This window comes from Phalacrocorax carbo, chromosome 2, assembly GCF_963921805.1.
Source record: "Phalacrocorax carbo chromosome 2, bPhaCar2.1, whole genome shotgun sequence".
In the NCBI taxonomy this organism is placed as follows: domain Eukaryota; kingdom Metazoa; phylum Chordata; class Aves; order Suliformes; family Phalacrocoracidae; genus Phalacrocorax; species Phalacrocorax carbo.
Window position 1 is genome coordinate 78,340,230 of NC_087514.1, and position 17,532 is coordinate 78,357,761.

The window sequence follows — 17,532 nt, forward strand, 5'->3', positions numbered from 1 at the left end:
TTTTTGATTACTTATGAAGAATCTCTCTGGTCCCGCAATATTTTTAATAAGATCAGGTAAGTAAGGTAATACAACTCAAGATGAAGCTGTATGATTGGCCAATATAAAGGTATTATTGTATGTTCTGAATTATTCATCATCCTATTTTTTTATGCATTCTGATGCTGTAAAAGTGTTTTGACTGTAATCATGTATGGAACAGGTCTTTCCTGAACTGCCTGCGGTACTGGTCTTGAGTTTGTCCAGTTAATTTGGAATTTTATAAAACTGCCTGAGCCATTTTAAATTTCAGAACAATTTTATTCCTTTCCTCCCACTTTCCCTATATCTCCTACCTGAAAAACAGGTTATCTGGAAGAGTAGATGGTTTCCTAAGTAATAGTATTAAGTTTGCGCAAATGCAAACTGTCCCAATATGAAAGATTAGGACGTGTATAATTGAGGGATAATGTCTTGCAACTGGAAAAGTACGATATAGTACAGAATTTGGAAAGAGTCAATTACAACAGTGAGTATAAAGAACAGCATGATCAAAATAAGAAAGAGCAAGGTACAAGCAGAGAGAAAACTAATGCATTTCTGGGTAATGTTGTATTCATCCCATGCTTTCTGAAAGAAGGAGACAGTGGGAATAGTTGACCCACTATTCAGCTAATAACAGATGATACCAAAACATCTAAAGTACTGATCTGTATTTTGCTTCAATTTTTAATAAAAAGGTTATCTATGATTAGATGACCAATGTAGTTACCATCTGTGATGAAAATGGGGAAGAAGGGAAAGTACTGAGGTATCATCTGGATCTTGAGTAGTTCCTTCAGTGACCTCAGAACTTAGTAATATTAAAAGTTTACGGAGGCTGAGTGAGGCCCAAAGTTAGAAACTAGCTTCAAAAAGGGGGAGGAAGAAGAGTAAAAGAACACAAGGAATTATAGACCAGTCAGACAGTAATTTAGCACCTTAAATAATGTTAAATACCTCAAGCAGGTCTGTATCTAAATCAAAGGTGAATTTCACTAGGTTCTATATGTGTGAAATCAAATACATTTCTGTAGGAAATTCTGTCATCATTTTTTGAAGAGCAACATAGCTGCCCTTATAAGGCTTGAGAGAGCAAGTCCTGATAACTGAACTCAGTAAAATTAATCCAGAAAAATTCAGTAAAAAAAAGTTGTGTATCCCTGATGGAGAAATTAATGTTGTTAAGTAATTGCCCATGCAGATTTACTATTCCTCAGCCTATGGGTTTCAAGGTCACAGGGAGAGCCAGACTCCCTGCACAGAATTCAATCCTCCCTTCTACAACTGTGGACAAGCCAGATGTATTGTGGTATTGCTTTTATGGCAGGGACAGCTCATGGGTTGGTGTACCCCAAGGGCAGCACTAAGCAGGGCTTGTTGACCTGTCTTTGGCCATGCTGCCACAGCTGAGCTCTGGAAGTGCATTTCAGCCAGTGGTCATGTGTAATCTCACCGGCAGGGCCACTTGCCCCGCAGTTGCAGCTCAGTGTGGGGTAGCCTGATGGACGTGGGTGGTGGCAGTATAGTACAGACTATCGCAATGGGTTTGCTCTTCTGGGCAGCTTTGGTGGCCAGCTGCTGAGGAGGGGAATCTGGCCACTGGTGGACTTGTGGGCAGTGCATTTTACTCAGGCCAACTGCTACGGCTCTTTTGAGTGCTAACTATGTTGCAGGACTGTGGGATTCAGCATCTCTTCCTTGCAACTTATCTTCTGTGGCTAGGGATGTCCTAGAGATGAGTAGAATAACTGAGAGCAAAGGATCTGTCTCTCTTCTCCCTCTGCTGAGAGCTAGTGTGCATTCCTGACAAGAACACCCATTCAGGAGAAGACAACAGGGAAGGGAAAATAAAGGAGAGGGGTGATGGAGACTGATCAAGTCCAAGTGGCAGAGAGAGAAATGCAGGGAACAGGAGCTTCTCCTGTTCCTATTTAGCTCTCTCCCTAGGACCTATCACAGATCCCTTGACATCAGTCGTGATATTGCAGAATCTCAGAACAGTTGAGGCTGGAAGGGACCTCTGGAGATGGTCCAGACAGAAGTCCTCTAATCAATCTGCTACTGGAAAGTGTAATGCCTCTGGCACATGGTTGCTTTGACAAGGAGCTGTAGACCTCAACCTTTTGTTCTGTGTTGTTTTGCTTCTCCAGAGGGGTACAGCAGATGCTTAGACACCAGCTGCTCAAGGAATAAATTCTTTGACCTTGTTAAAGTCCCAAGGGTACACAGTGGATAGTTTTTGAAAATCTTAAGTGCTAGCTTTGCTTTTTTTCCCCTTTTAGAAAATAAGGTGGAATACATGGAGAACTTTTTTTCTGAAAGCCTTTTGATTTTCAAGCCCAGATTATAAAATTGACTGTACCTTCCTTTTCCCTGCGGCACAGCAAACTTTCAGGCTGAGCCAAGTAAGGATGTATATTTTAGCCTACCTAGTGAAATTGGTCTCTAAAAACATATCAACATTTCAACTTTAGCAACGACATAATTGTCATTTGTCTGTAATAATGTCCATTTAATTAAACGCAACCTGGGCAGAAAAGAAGCGTTAATATGTTAGTTAAAAAGCTGAGCTTTCAAATTAGAAGGCCAAATTCAGATTTAGGTGCTGTGCAGTTTTAATTCCCCTGTCTATATATAGACTCATGCAGTCATTAATTACATGAGAGTATAGCATTTTTTTCCACTGGACCTTTGCCTCTAACTATCGATCTGCTCTAAGGATTGATGTGGGTTCTAGGCATTAAGGTGTGGGGTGCTCTTAGCTGGAGTTTGAAGAATGAATTGAATGATGCAGCTTTCTAGTTTGGAGAAGAAGAGTAGAGGGGGCGAGTCCATCAGGTGGGCAAGAATATAAGAGTCAAATGAAAAGGTAACTTGGTACTTCCTCTTGCTCAGCTGTTGAAGCACCTTATATCCGGTCTTTCAGAAGAGAGTTATGCTGAACTGATCGTTCTGGAAAGGCATGAGATACCACAGGGCAGCCTTTGGGTTAATCAAGCTTTTGCTGTGGAATTACAATTTTATTTCCTGAGAAATCGCATGAGACTAATATAATGTGGAATTGGTTGTTACAGGCATGAGGTCTTACTGAAATAACACACAAATGACATGATCATCATGGTAAACCCATTGGAATGGCCTTTTCTGTTCAAGTCCATAGAGGAGAAAAGTAGTGGAAAGCCATTAAAGCAGAGTCAGTGGGGGAAGAAAGGCAACTGGGGGAAGAAAGACAAGAGGTACCGTCATCTGTATTAATACACCGTGTAAGCTTCTAGTAGTTTTTTGAGGGTGGTGGCTGTATACATGTAACAGAGAACATTCTTCATTTTGCCCATTTGGATCTTTTTTACTTTTGTGAGTCCTCACAGAATCATGTAATTATTCTTGCACTGTAAATAAGTACACACATGATATCGGTCTTCCCACCCTTGAGAGGTCAAAACTCAGATGCCTTCAAAACCCAAATATTGTGATCTGCTTTTAAAAGAAGTTTTGTATTGTAATTCTGGTTTGTCTCTTGATTTTTTTTTAAACTCCCCTTGCTTATCCCACTGTATATGTGTGTGTGACAGTGAGGGTGGCCAACTCCACAATTTTTGAAGTGACTGCAAGTAAAGCCTTTTCATGTTGCAAAAATTCTCACACCCACCTCTACTAACTCCTTCCAGGCAATTAATTCTGCCAGAATGTTCTCCCCACATAGATTTATGTTCATCTTTCAATCTTATCACTGCTGCTTCTGTGAGTTTTTCGCTCTCTCTCTCTCAGAACAGTGGGCGCAGTTGTAACTTTCCACTTCTTCCTCATCTGTTCATCCTGCCCCAGCGAGCACTTCAGGGGAAGGAAGAGTGAAAACCAACGAGCTTGTCTTCCTTCCAGCCAGCTGAGAGGAACAGCGGGCAGGGAAGCTCACGCCTCATCCTTGTTTCAAACCTGAGGAATCTAAGAAGCATAAGTGTATAGAAAGTGCTTGAGAGCTGCATGTACTATAGACTTCTCTGCTTTGTTACGCTGGTGGTTGATGCACCTCTTCTTCAGGATAAAAACATGAACAGTGGCAGAGAAAGAAGGCAGCATTAGGCGTTGAAGGGGCAGTTTTGGTCTATCTCATCCTAGTTACCTGCCTTCTCTTCCACCTGGCCAATGGTTAGCACTCTGCTCTAAATTGGTCATTTATGACCGCTTGTGGTAGCCCAAGTTTTTTACCTGTTGTAAAGAGGACTCCCAAGTCCCTTTTGCTCCAGGCATTACTCCAGTCACCAGGAGCACCCTTGGGACGCTTAGGCCCAGTAGTTTCCCCATTGCTTTGGCCTCTTCCTCTCCCTGGAGAGCTCAGGCAGCCCTGCATGCCCTGGGAGATAAAGGGATGTGGCAAAGCAACAGCAGAGACTGGACAGTGGGTCAGCGAAGGCAGAGAGGGGAGCGACATTCAGTGAGGCAGCGGGCTGGGGAAGGAGGGTGGCGTGTGTGTGCTCACAGAACTTCAGCGGGCAAATGCTGTGTGTGGTGGATGCGTAACTTTAGCGAGTTACACGTCCAGTTTGTTTCAAGTGCCTGCTTTGCTAGGAATAACTAAGCCCTTCAGAACAAGGAAAGCTGGGGAAAAAGTGTTATGCTCTTCCTAACTTGAATGCCTGATTTTGACAAAAAACTGAGGTACGATTTTTAGGAGATTCAGCCTCTGGGAAAGAGCAAACCAGACCTGCCAAGCGCCCCGCCCGCGGCTGTAATTTCAGAGGGATTTTCCAAGGTATCACTCCCTCTCGGGCCTGGAGGTGCCGCCGCGTCCCCGCGGGCAGGGCCGGGGACGGGCAGGGCAGGGCAGGTCCGGGGCCGCGCAGGCCGGGCGCGGCCGCGGCACACGGCGCGCCCCCGGGAGCTGCACCTCCGGAGGCACCGGAGGCCTCCGGGGGCGCGGGGGGCGGCCAGGTCTGCCGGGTGGCGGGGCGCGGTGGCTGCGGCTAGTGTCCTTGTCCCTGAACATCTCCCGGCGGAGGCGCGCGGGGCAGGGGCTGCTTCCACGGTCGCCCGCGGAGGCGCCTCCCGCTCCCGCCGCCGCCCTTGGGCGCTTGCTGTGGGCTGCCGCCCGCTCCCCTCCCCGGCGAGGAGGAGCGAGCCTCCCGCCCCCTCCGGAGGAGCCGGGCAAGGCATGTGCCTGCGGGGTGGCGCTTTCCGGAGGCGCACCAAGCCCCGGGCTGGCTGCGCGGCGGCACGGCGGCCGCCCTCCCGCCGTACCATGCCGCTGCCTCCGCCGCCGCCGCCGCCGCGGCTCCTCCTCTCCGCCTCCCGCGCGGGAGCGCGCTCCGCTCCGCTCCACTCCCCGGCTGCCTCCTGCAGCAGCGGCGGCGGCGCTGAGGGAGTTGCGCGGGCTCTGCCCGATGTGGCAAGAAGCGATGATGATGAGGAGGAGACGCCGCTACCTGCTGGAGCGGGCAGAGCAGGCGGGCGGCGGCGGCTGCGGGGCGAGCGGCGAGCAGTCCCGCTCCCGGGACTGGCTCTACGAGTCCTACTACTGCATGAGCCAGCAGCACCCGCTCATCGTCTTCCTGCTCCTCATCGTGATGGGCGCCTGCCTGGCCTTGCTCGCCGTCTTCTTCGCCTCCGGGCTGGTAAGAGGCGCCCTCCCGCTCTGGGACCCGCGCCGCCCGGCATCCCCTCCGCCGCCGCCCGGCTGGCGCCGCCGCACCGGGCGCCCTCCGCCGAGCCGAGCCCAGCCGAGCCGAGCTCGCCGGGCCGGGCCGGGCAGGGCGGGAGCCGGTGCTGCCGCTCCCGCGGAGGAAAAGTTGGTGGCGGGAGGCGGCGGGGTGGCGGCGGCTGCGGGGCGCGGGGACCCCCCGCCCAAACTTTGCTGCCCGAGGTTCGGAGGCGACGCTGGAGGAGCGGCAGCGCGGCTGGTGGGGCGGGAAACTGAGTCAACAAGCGCATCGAGTTCAATTCACTTAATTCATTGGCTCTGCTCCCTTCCAACTGGCAGCTTGGCCGGGTTGGCCTTTCCAGTGGCAGGGTTTAAATCGCCGCACAAAAAAGCAGCCCGTACCGGTATCCCAAGTACCATTTTCACCTTACTGCCCACCGCAGGCAAGCAGGGGCCGCTCCCTCCTTGCTCTCCCCCTTCATTTATACCGTTTTCTAGCGTTTGACCCATTTTCTCAAGAAAGCTTTCGGGGCAGCGCAGCCTTCGTTTTTAAGGCAGGTGAAGTTTGCTCGGTCGGGTACCTTTTCTGCGTGTCCAGCGCGGGGCTTCCAGCCTTCGGGAGGAAAAATATGTCACGGCGGCAGATGACAGGCGGTATCAGTTTATCTCACCCAGAAATCTGTGGCGTTTTGCCCTTGCGTTGAACGCAAAGGAAAAGCTGCAGAGGGCAGTAAAATTCTTGCTCCTTACAGAGTTTTCCTGCTGTTAATGATTAGAGGCAGGCTGTTTGCATTACTGTATACTTCTGAAGTAAAGAACCGGGATTTGAGGGGTCTCAGACGTTTTGTTTTGTGTTTTTTTTTTTTTTTAAATCTTCACACGGTCTTCTGGAAGGCTTGAGGTTTATTGAATAGAGCTAGTGATCTCTAAGAGCGAGGATGAGTAGGTTAGTACAATCTAATGGCTTCTCTTCTAAAGGCACTGCACATAAGAGTGTTTGCTTAGACAGACAGAATCCTGCTTTCTTGCTTGTTATGACAAAACTTTTGTCTTAAAAACCGCAGGAACTGCTTGCAGGATTAGCTAAACTTAGAGTTAATTGGTGGTTTATTTCCTTATCGCATTTGTATTAATTGTTTTTTGAGCTTTTTGTTTAAAGTGCCATTCCTACTAAATACAGAACAGTTGTAAAAGAGCTAATGTGAGGCCAGTAATGGTGATGCCTCATAATTCAGTTGTTTAATGCCTAAGTGTTTCAAATTTGGAGCTCTGTGTACAAAATACAGGTGCAACACCTTACCCCGTTCTGTTGTGTTAACTTGGGTGCTTGTCCGTCAGGGCTGAAGGGACCAGTGATGGAAATGGAAGTCTGTCGGATACGAAGGCTGAGGCATAGTTAGGAGTGGAGGTGTACGCGATACCTACAGTCAGTGTGGCAGAATTTGGGCTTGATAGTGTTTAGCACTAAATTTCATACCTTTCGGTCATGGTACGATCTACAGCTTGTTTACAGATTGTGCGTGCTGCTTCTTGTAATTCTGTTTCTTGAAGTAAATCATGCACGATAACAACAGTGCCGTAAAACCGCCACTGATCAAACGATATGGGCCCAGATTGAAGGACTGCTGAAAGCTGTGGAAACAAAACTGTGAGCTGGCTGAATTTTGCCAGGCGTTACTACTTCAGAAAAAGTGAATTTTATAGTTCAGTCTGCATTTGGAATTCCAGACATACCGGAAGAGAAAATAAAATGCTTTTAAAAACTTTTTCCTGAGCCTTTATCTTCCTGTGGCTAACAACTGGACGGGTGAGTGGAGAGAGAGGTGGGGTTCATCCTTAAAGTTTCCAGTCAACAGATGAAAGTAACTTCAGGCGGAGAGAAAGCTTGCCTATATGGACTTCCAGCCACAGGATGTTGGGCAAAATCCTTTGGAGCCCTGCCCAGAGTTTCACCTAAAAGCATTTTATTATAGTCTAGCTCTGGTTGCATTTGTGATTAAAATATTCCTGAATGTTTAGATCTGTTTCTCCCGCATCTGAATAAAGAATACCCTTTTTATATAGCCGTAGAATCTCAGTCATTTTTTTGGTGCCTGATGTTAGAAAAGGGGCAAGCAGTTATGAGTGTCTGAGCCACAAGAGCCAATATTAATATCCTTATCTTTATTGTATTAAGTGATTGTTTTGACAGAAGATTTGATTTTGTAAAGGAGGCGCAATGGAAGTGAAGGGGAGTAGTTCGGTGTAGGTCTGTGCTGTGCATTTGAAGTTAAAGGAAATCTTTCTTAACAGTTGTTTCCTTTAGATTTCGTCCAAAGCAGTTAAGATTTCACTGAAAATTACTTAAGCCCGTTGTGGAAACAAAACTCCAAAATGACTCACCATAACACTCAATTTGTATTTCTCACTTGTACTTCAAAGAACAGCTTAGGACATGGAATGGGGGATCAGACATTGTTCAGAAAAAACCAGATATTCCTGAAGCATGTACCATTTTTATGTTTCAGGCTTTCTTAAAAAAGCCCTGAAGCCAATGGAAGTAAGAGGTTTTCCTTCTATTTTATTTTTCACTCATTTGTTAAAATATATCCCTGCGATGCGTGAGTTGCCTTTTTTTTTTTCTTGGCAGTGCATTCTTAAGTGTTCCCAAACACAGCCAACCACACAGGGATGTATTCCGCTTACTCAGCTATTTCAACCTGTCAGAACATGAGCTGTAGCCTTCCTGATTTCAGATGAAAAATTTATAAAAGCTGTTGCAAAATTACAGTAAATAAGATTACTTACAAAGTGTGCCTGGAAATCTGATTACTCTTCTTTCAGACAGTGCTCTCGTTACTGGGAGACGTTTCTTGGGAGATTTTGCTTCTGTTGGTTTCAGAAAAATGTTGTGATTTTGACCTTTGGAATTAAGTACTCTATCTTCTCAAACACTAGATATAAGACTCCCAAAGTCTTCTTGAAAGATGACCATTCAGAGCTTGGAGTTTTAAATAATGTAGTGATAGTATCAGACTTTGAATTCCCTGTGTCAAAGTATCCTCTGTATTTTTCTGTACCTGTAGTGAACAGAAAATGGGAAAACTGAGATCGGTCATCCATGTTTAGTTGCTGCTTTAATCAATATAAATTATTTTCCCAAACCTGTGAAAGCCATCCAGTGCTTAGAAATGCCAAAGGTCAGCTTCATTTTCTGTCTGGCTATTGTCTTGTTCTTTCAACATAATATGTAGGACAAACTCATTATTTAATCCCTTTCCCTTTTTAGTACTAAAAACTTATGACCATTTTTAGTGGTATGTAGAACAGTTTTTGTCTCTGGCCAGATATGTCTCTGGCCAGAGCATATCTATTATAACTGCAATTTGTAGGAGTAAAAACATGCTGTTTTTAAATATATATGTAAAATATGTGTGTATCTGAAATTTCTGCAGTTATGATGTTTTGATTCTTCCATGGTTAAACAAAACTCTGACTGAAAACGGGATAATGCCCAAATTGTACAGTTGTACACAGGAAGGCCATAACTTTCCTGTGTCCATGTATTTTCTAGATGCAAAGAGTGCCCAGTCCACAGATCCAGGCTTCAATAAAAACCTGCAGTTCAGGGATATCAGAATCTTCTAGCACTTGTTCTGTAAGTGGGAGAAGACCTAAGTCTGTCAAGATCTTCTTTCTGTCCCTTCTCCTAAAACTGAAGGTCCACCAATGTGCTGCCAGATGTACATGTGTTTTCTTTTAGATTGGTCCATGCCCTGTACTCAACGACTGCAAGCCTGCTATGTGGTGCTTACCTTTAACACTAGTCTGCAGCACTTCTCACTTATCTCTCTCCCAAATCCTTGCTGATACATGTGACCTCATAAAGCTCTTAAGATGTGGTTGCCAATGTGTTGACATTGATATGGAGCTGCATGCTTCTTGATGGTATCATTGGCCAAATGGAGCACATGTTGAGTGAAAAATGCTTCTACAATGTGGCACTCTGATGCCTTCCCTCTTCTCAAGTACCATGAGACGGCTTTGGGTTAGCTGCCTAGCTACCTCTGTCTGTGGAGCAGAGGTATTACCCTCAACCGCTTCTTTGAAATTCCTGAAAAGTTCATGGTCATGCTGGTAGGCTTAGTTACGATTCCTGAACCTTTTTACTGATTCATAAATCCAAGAAACCAAAGGTTGGCTGCACACCTGCATCACTGACATGCCCAAATACCTTCTGTAGCAGAAGTGGGAGTAGGCAATCGTTCCTAAAAGGGGAGTACAATTAACCAGGGAGGTGTACCTGCAACATGGCAGATATACATTCTGCAGGAGCTGGTTTTCTGGCATCACACTGACTGAGTTTATCTTCAGCTGATCCTGCATGGAAGCAGAGGTAGCTGCCTCATTCTGAAGGAGCACATTAAAACTTTTTAGCTGCCAACCTGGCTGGCAGGGAGCTCTGTGCCAAGAGAAGAGGATTAGAAGAGTCCTGTGAGCCTCCTAGGGCTTGAACTGTGGTGTGCCATTTCTTTGGGCCCTTGGTCAGAATGACAGCAGATCCTTCCCCCCTCTAATTGGCCTTACTGTGTCTAAAAGAAGTCCTTGGTGCTTCTTGTAAAAAGCTGATATCGGCCAAACCATTCCAGATTTTCATGATCAGAATCTCATCCTGAAAGGGAAGGGGGGAAAGTCTTTGAGTCTATGTGGAAAAAGTAGCTTTGGAAGACATGTTCCATCATTCTCATCACAGAATCTTAGGTGATGTTCACACAGGGATTAGGTGTCTGCATAAGGGTGTCTGCTGCATGCCTCTGGTGATGTTCTCATCAGTACTCTGGATCTGAAAAATTCATCCATCCACACTAAAAGGTCACCACGCTGATGTTGTGGTGATGATATATCCCTATTCATGAGATGTTCAGTTATAACCTAATTGCATAGAATAGTACAGCTGTATTCTAAGTTCACAGCCATATTCTAAGGTCACTTGTATTCTCAATTTTAGGAATCTTTTGAGATCAGTCCTGTATAATTTAAAGCTTTTTTGGTTCAAGAGCGCCAACTGTCTTCCCAAAGTCCAAGAATACCCAAGGTCTTAAAGCATTCCTTGGAATCCTTGCAGACTGAAAGTAAGCCAAAGCATCTGGTATACTGTTTTCAAACTCCAGCATATCTATTCCCCCAAAAAGAAAGCTAAGTCACAGCAAAGGTATTGAAATAGGAAAATCCTCACTAATTGAAGGACAAGCAAAGATGGGGTTGTTTGCATGTTTGATGCTATAGTAGTTGTGCCCAGGACACACCATATACCTGTTCTTAAACTCATTCTGCCAGATCATTGCTACTGCCAAGATAAGGAAGAATTCAAAACAAACATTAGTGTATTTATAATGCCTTTTCTTTCCGTAATTCCAGCTATAATTGAACATACAGTTCTGCTTTCAAGTCCTTTATTAAAGTGTTCCATTAGGAACTTATATATTTCTAATTTTTTCCTTGTCTCTAGACACCATAATATTACAATATATTATTCCAGCTGTAGTTGCTGGCTATTTGATACAGTCTTAGGATATTGCCATCCCTGCCAGGTGTTCCTTCCAGTAGTATCTTTGGTTGTCTGTGCAGGACTTCTGTAACCAGTATTACCTCTTTAGTCAGGCCTGTAAAGGTTTCTGCATCTTCCTGTCTGAAGCAGGAATTGCCTAGCTTTGTGTCTGGTTTCATTCCTTGGTACAGCATCAGTCTGGGCCTTTTCTTGTTGCGTTTGCTAATGACACTCCCAGTACATCTGTGGTTACTGCTGATGCTGCTAGGAGCTTGTTTTGTTTGCTAGTCCCTAACAAGCCTGGAAACAGAGAGCCATGAAGATAATGAGGTGCTGGTGGCAACCTCACTTTGCATACCTGTTTCATCCTTCATATTGAATAACCTGAATGCTGAGTAAGAACTGGATAAAACCATAGGTGTGGCTGTGTTCGAAAAATACTTAGCCTTGAACTGTAATCTTAATAAGTTAAAGTTTTATGGATACCCTGGCAATGGAAATCTTATTTAATGTCACAAATTTTGACTCAAAACAGTGGATCCACAACTCCTAATCATTACTGCAGCTGACAAAAGTGACAAATAATATACCGACTAGACCTGTTGTTTACTGAGGTGCAATGGGAATAAGACAGATGATGGATTGGGCTACAATTGTCTGCTGTCTTTATCAGCGTCAAGCCAGGTACGTGGATTCACAAATCATGTATTGACAACTTCATAGTGGATCTGTCATGGATCTGTGCATACCTGTCTGTTTATCATGCTTAAAATATTTTAAATTGGTTTCAAGTTCCTTGTGGGCAAATATATCTGACCCATTTGTGGGAATCTTAAAACCCCTGTAAAAATGGTGAATAGCTTGCTTTAGCTGAGCCTTCAAGAAGTTTCCTTGATTAAGGACATTAACCAGAGAACACAGTCCCTACATTTATGCTGTGAATAAGAAAACTTATTACAATGGTAGCAGTCACTGGAATCTTTCCAGACCACCCCGTGCATCACTCCAAGCTGATGGTAACACAGATAGAAGGGATCTGCAAATCTCGAGTGGCTGGGTGTGCCAGCATGGTGGGAACAAAGTGCAGCTGAACACCTGTAGTGTTTCACCCTGTGCCTACATACCCAGTCACAGCCAAGCTGTGATCCCAAACAAGCTAAGTGCTGCCACAGTGCCTTCTGCATATTTCGGAAGGAGCTAAGTCAGCTCAAGCCTTATTGATATGTGTTGATGAGAAGATGCCAACAGATTAGAGTTCTGGTTTGGGGGATATGGACCCCAAAAGAAGTGAATTCAGACAGTTCTTCCCCCTTTCCCTGCCTTCTCTTTCTTTCTTTGAGCATCACTCCTGATCCTATTGAAAAAAAAGAGCTCCACACATTTTCTTCCCCAGATCTTTTATTTTTATATCTTGAATAAGCAACCTCCAGACACCAAACCTTGTTCAGATGATGCTGAAACTTCAAAGGACTATTGCACCATCTGTGCCGAGGAGTGTGAGGCTGTCTCTACACTTATCCTCCCAGTTGTCTGTTTCTCCAACCTGTATAGAAACATTTTCTTTATCTCTTGTCTCTAAACAGAACTGTTAATGGTACCTACGTAATATAAAAGCCCCTTGCTGTTCCTGGTGAGAACCTGTTTCAGGCTTGCATCTGGGAGAAGCAAAGAAAGCAGCACCCATCACCACTGGCCTCTCAACCTTGCCCTCAGGTCTGTTGAACAGAACATCCACTTTGACCATCCATGGTTCTAGTTTTGAAGTTTCTCTAATCTGGAAGATGTGCTCCAGAGTGCAGGAGCAATGGCTTCTGGTTGCATGCTTAGAGCACTCTCCAGAGGGCAGCTGGGATAAGATGTGCTCTGGCCTGGATGTGTTTCCCTTATAGCTTCAGGTGCAACCAGTCTAGTCATTGATCATTGGATAGTCCTGTGAGTCCCATCTGGACTGGTGGCTTTTCAGACCTACTCGCTCACTGGGGTTTGAAGAAGTAGTTAGAACTTGTTTTTTCCACCTGCCTCTTTGGGCAGCTGAGCTGTGTGCTGTGGGACCTCCTGAAGAACCAAAAATGCTATGGCATGCCTAGTGGACCTACCTAGTGACTGGGTAAATGGGGGTTGCTGTCCTTCCATTCCAGGTAAAATTTACCCATCCATACCTCCAATTTGCTTGCACTTTGGTCAGCCCTGCAGGAAAATCATAGGAAGGCTAGATTCCCCTGGCTCCATTTCCACCAAGACCAAATTCAGGCTGAAGACTCAGACACCTTATTTCTCCTGAGAGGTATGTTAGGAAAACAGATGCTCTTTGAACTTGGCTCAGCACTTGCTTGCCAGTGCTTCCACTCTCATAGAATCATTTAGGTTGGAAAAGACCCTTAAGATCATTGAGGTCAACCATAAACCTAATGCTGCCAAGTCCACCACTAAACCATGTCCCCAAGTGCCTCATCTATATGTCTTTAAATACCTCCAGGTATGGTGACTCAGCTACTTCCTTGAGCAGCCTGTTCCAGTGCTTGATAACTTTTTGGTAAAGAAATTTTTTCTAATATCCAATTTAAACCTCCTCTGACACAGCTTGAGGCCTTTCCTCTGGTCCTGTTACTTGGGAGAAGAGACCAACCCCCACCTCACTACAACCTCCTTTCAGGTAGTTGTAGAGACCAATAAGGTCTCCCCTCAGCCTCCTTTTATGCAGGCTAAACAACCCCACTTCCTCAGCTGCTCCTCATAAGTGGCTCCTCTTGCTTTACATACCCTGGTAGATTGACAGATTCCCTTTCTTTGATGCAGCTGACTGTGGTGGTCCTTTCTAGTGGTACAGTAGTCTCAGCACAGTCTACTCTGGTCAAGACCTAGGAGGTGGTAGGTTGTCCAGACAAGTAGCTGGTCCTGTAATCCCCACTGGCACCCTGTTGACTTGTGTCAGAAAGTGGCCATAGTCTTTCACTTGGGCTTGTTTTCTGTCCCAGTGAGTCCAGGCAATTTCCAAGCCCGACTGGTAAATGATGAGATTTTAGACGCTCCTTCAAGTGGCGCAATGTCAGCTTAATACTAAAACAATTGACCAGACTGTTTTTTGTTTCTTTGTTTTTCAAACCTGTGCTTTAATGAAATGGGGTAACAGTACTGGTTAAATAACCCCTCAGCTAGTACTAAATAGAAACGCCTGGATTTGCAGAATCCCTTTTGCTCCATTTCCTATGAGTGTGTCTGAAGTTTTGCTCCTTTAAAGAGCTGTTATTTGGTACAGTTATATTTCAAATATAACTTAACGTGTTGGTTACCTTTATTTGAAATTTTATTATTCTAGAAGTAATACGCACTGCAGAATGTGGGCCTGATCCTGGAGTCAAAAATGAAATAAGAAATCTCTTTGGTTTGAAGTCGGTTGAACTGAGACACGTCTGAGAGTGTGGAAAGTGTACTTAGGGGAGTAACCTTTAAGAACTTTTTTCTGCGATAATAACAACTGTATTTAGTAAGTAATTGCAAAACCTTAGGAAAAACTTGAAAAGTAATTACACAATGGCAGTAGTGACTTTTCAATATTAAAACTATTTTTCATGTTACTTTATTATGCAGATACATTAAAACCGTGGAATATTCTTGCAAAATGTATTTTAAAAAGACCCAGTGGAGAAAGAAACCTAAGCTTACCTTTTTCTTCATTAAGCAGACCTTTAAAATAAGCTCTGTTTCCTCATGTGCTAAAACTCGTGTGCTCCCTTGTCCAAATTTTGTTGTCCTTAGTTTTAAGCAAATTCCATCTTGACTTTTTTTTTTTTTTTTGACTACAGCCCGATTCTCAAGTTACTATGTCAGGAGTAAAGTAGTGAGGGAAAGCCACCTTTTAGCTTTGATTTAAAAGTGACAGCCAAGTATGTTAACTGTCAGTATCAAATAGCTCAAAGAATCGAACGAGTATGTCAGTATTACTGACTTGCATGGCTCTGTATGGGTACAAGGAAGGCTGTAATTTCACTTTTAATATGTGTTACAGTGCAGCTAATCTGAAAAACATGTCTTCGAGTCCTGTGAAGTAATGTATTATCCATGATGTTTAACTGATGGAGCTCTTTCAACAATGACATATTTTGAATATATTTAACTGCAAAGCATACATTTTTCATAAGTGTTCTACGCAATTTATCTTCATGTATCCACATTTGGGGATGTTGCATAAATAGTAGTTGTATTTATTGGAGAGTTTCTTTAAGATTATTTTAATAATAAGATGAAGAAGGGTTTTGAGAACATCTGAAAAACAAGCTAAACGAAGTTATTAAGCCACATTTTTTGAGAGGAATTCAGAACAAATACATGGAGAATAAAGCAGGCAAGAAGGAGATGTTGACCACTACATTTACATTTAAAATAATCTAAATGATATGAGTAGGTGCTAATTAGCTCTGGAGCCTGAAATAATCAGTTTCATCAAGTCAAACTTCTGCTCACTTTGCTGTGTATTGGCTTAGCCCTGTTCTGATGGGGCCATTTCAGGGAGCAGAATGTAATTAACTGCTGCTGCTTTGTGGGACATGGTTCGTCTTCTCTGACTGCCCCCTAGGTTCATGGGGTAACACAATTTTATAAATGCATCAGCTGAGTGCTGTAGCCACTAGTAACTGGGCTGGACTGTCTTGTTTTTCATAGGCCGTTAAATGTCTTAAAGTAGAGCTACTTTTGGTAATTGCCAGCCTGAGAGAGGATTGAGATTGTGCTGGATGACAGCCGTATTCATATTCCCTGACGCACTGTGGGCCCTCTGAACCCCAGCTTGTTAAATAAATGGTTGTATGCACTGACAGATTTTATATGACGTGGTTAACAAGATGAGAGGTTACAAATCGATGGAAAATAAGGGGGAGAAAACTGCTGATGGGGCAAATGAGGATGTATAAAGAAATAGGTAAAGCTGCTCACTGTTCAGGTTGGCTGTGTGGGGTTTGCACAGGGCATATTTGTGTACATAAAAAATACAAAATATACACCCTGATTCTGCTAATTGCGTTTTTGGCAGGGATAAGTGTCTGTCCTCTATCCCATGGTATATGATACAGTAGGAATAGTCACAGGCTCATGAGGTTCCCTGGCTACACATTTGCATGCAGGCAGCTCAAGTGGAGGTTGTTCCCTCCACTTGATGGTCTGAGATGGTCTTTAAAAATCAAAAGAGCTGTATCAAAGGACGGTTGTGCTCACTCCATGCAGAGAAGGGAAACCTTAAAGACAAATGTTATTCCATCAGTATCTAGCCGCTGCGTTGCAGCTTCTACCATCCTTGGAAGCCTATCTTTTGTAGCTCTTTTGTATTCATTTGGAAGTGGTCGTGGCGGTAGGATCACAATTGTTTATGGTGTTCATCATGCATTGAGGTGGCATTGTGATGTTCTCCCTTTTTCATTCTTTTCCTGTGTCCTGCAATTTGGGTTGTTTTTTTGACTGCTAGTGAGCACCAAAGTGATGTTTTCCTGGGTCTACCTGATAAACACCAAATATCTCAATTTCTAAGTGTTAATAGTCAACCAAGAGTGTGTTGTCATATATAGTATTAGGATTGTTTTGTCTGAGCTGCATCACTTCTCATACATCTCTACTGAAATTCATCTGCCAAACCATTTCGACAACAGTCTGCTCTTCTCTTTTTTTTTTTTTTTTTTAACCTCCATCGTCTGTTTGCTTAAAAGTTCTTTAGCAGGCTGCCAATTCCTGATTAGGTTTCAAAAAGAATATACTACTTATTTTTATACTTCAAAAAAAAGATTTCTCAATCTCTTTTTTTGGCCTGCATTATTGAGTCTTTATATTAACCCTGATAAATTTTATGATCCTTTTTATTATCCCGCCTCTTTGTTTTTTATTTTGAAAGATAGTTTTTAGAAGCTTCACCACTTGGCTGTTCAGACATTCTGGTTGTGTTTTGGTCTTTCTCAGGTTGTTTTTGGGAATTGATTAGCTTTTGGCCTGTGCCTCTGCGTTTTATAGTGTCTCCAGGCCACCTACAAAAAGTTTAATCTGTAAGGTCCTAGCTCCCCCTTTCAATTTTAGTGTTTGGATTTTGTTTTTAATCTGTTTGCTTAACAAGATTTGTCATTGTTATAAAGCAGCTCCTCAATAGTATTGTTTTATAAACCAGGTTCTTTCCGTGTCTTGAGATCAGATTAAATGTTTTCTCTTTCTCTGTATGGGTGTTTGTTTGTTTTTGTTTTGCAGTTCTGCGTGAGACACAGACAGTGGTCTCGGCTTCCATCTGCTGTTGTGATCCTTAACCAGTCTAGCTGGGAATCACTGAAGTATCCCTTGACCTGTTGTGTTTTCTTCTTTGACAGCCTTTCTTATCTCT

At 43.8% G+C, this 17,532-nt stretch overlaps 1 protein-coding gene across 4 annotated transcripts in view; it reads left to right on the forward strand.

Annotated features, from left to right (window-relative positions):
* Positions 1 to 4,902: 4,902 nt before the first annotated feature.
* Positions 4,903 to 17,532, forward strand: part of ADCY2 (adenylate cyclase 2) — a 218,695-nt gene continuing 206,065 nt past the window's right edge. The window contains exon 1 of one of the 4 annotated variants that reach the window (XM_064443349.1): positions 4,903 to 5,630. In XM_064443349.1, coding sequence (XP_064299419.1) covers positions 5,400 to 5,630 — 231 coding nt within the window. In that variant the 5' untranslated portion in view covers positions 4,903 to 5,399. The remainder of the gene's footprint in view (positions 5,631 to 17,532) is intronic. The other 3 variants (XM_064443348.1, XM_064443351.1, XM_064443350.1) reach the window with 3 other exon arrangements.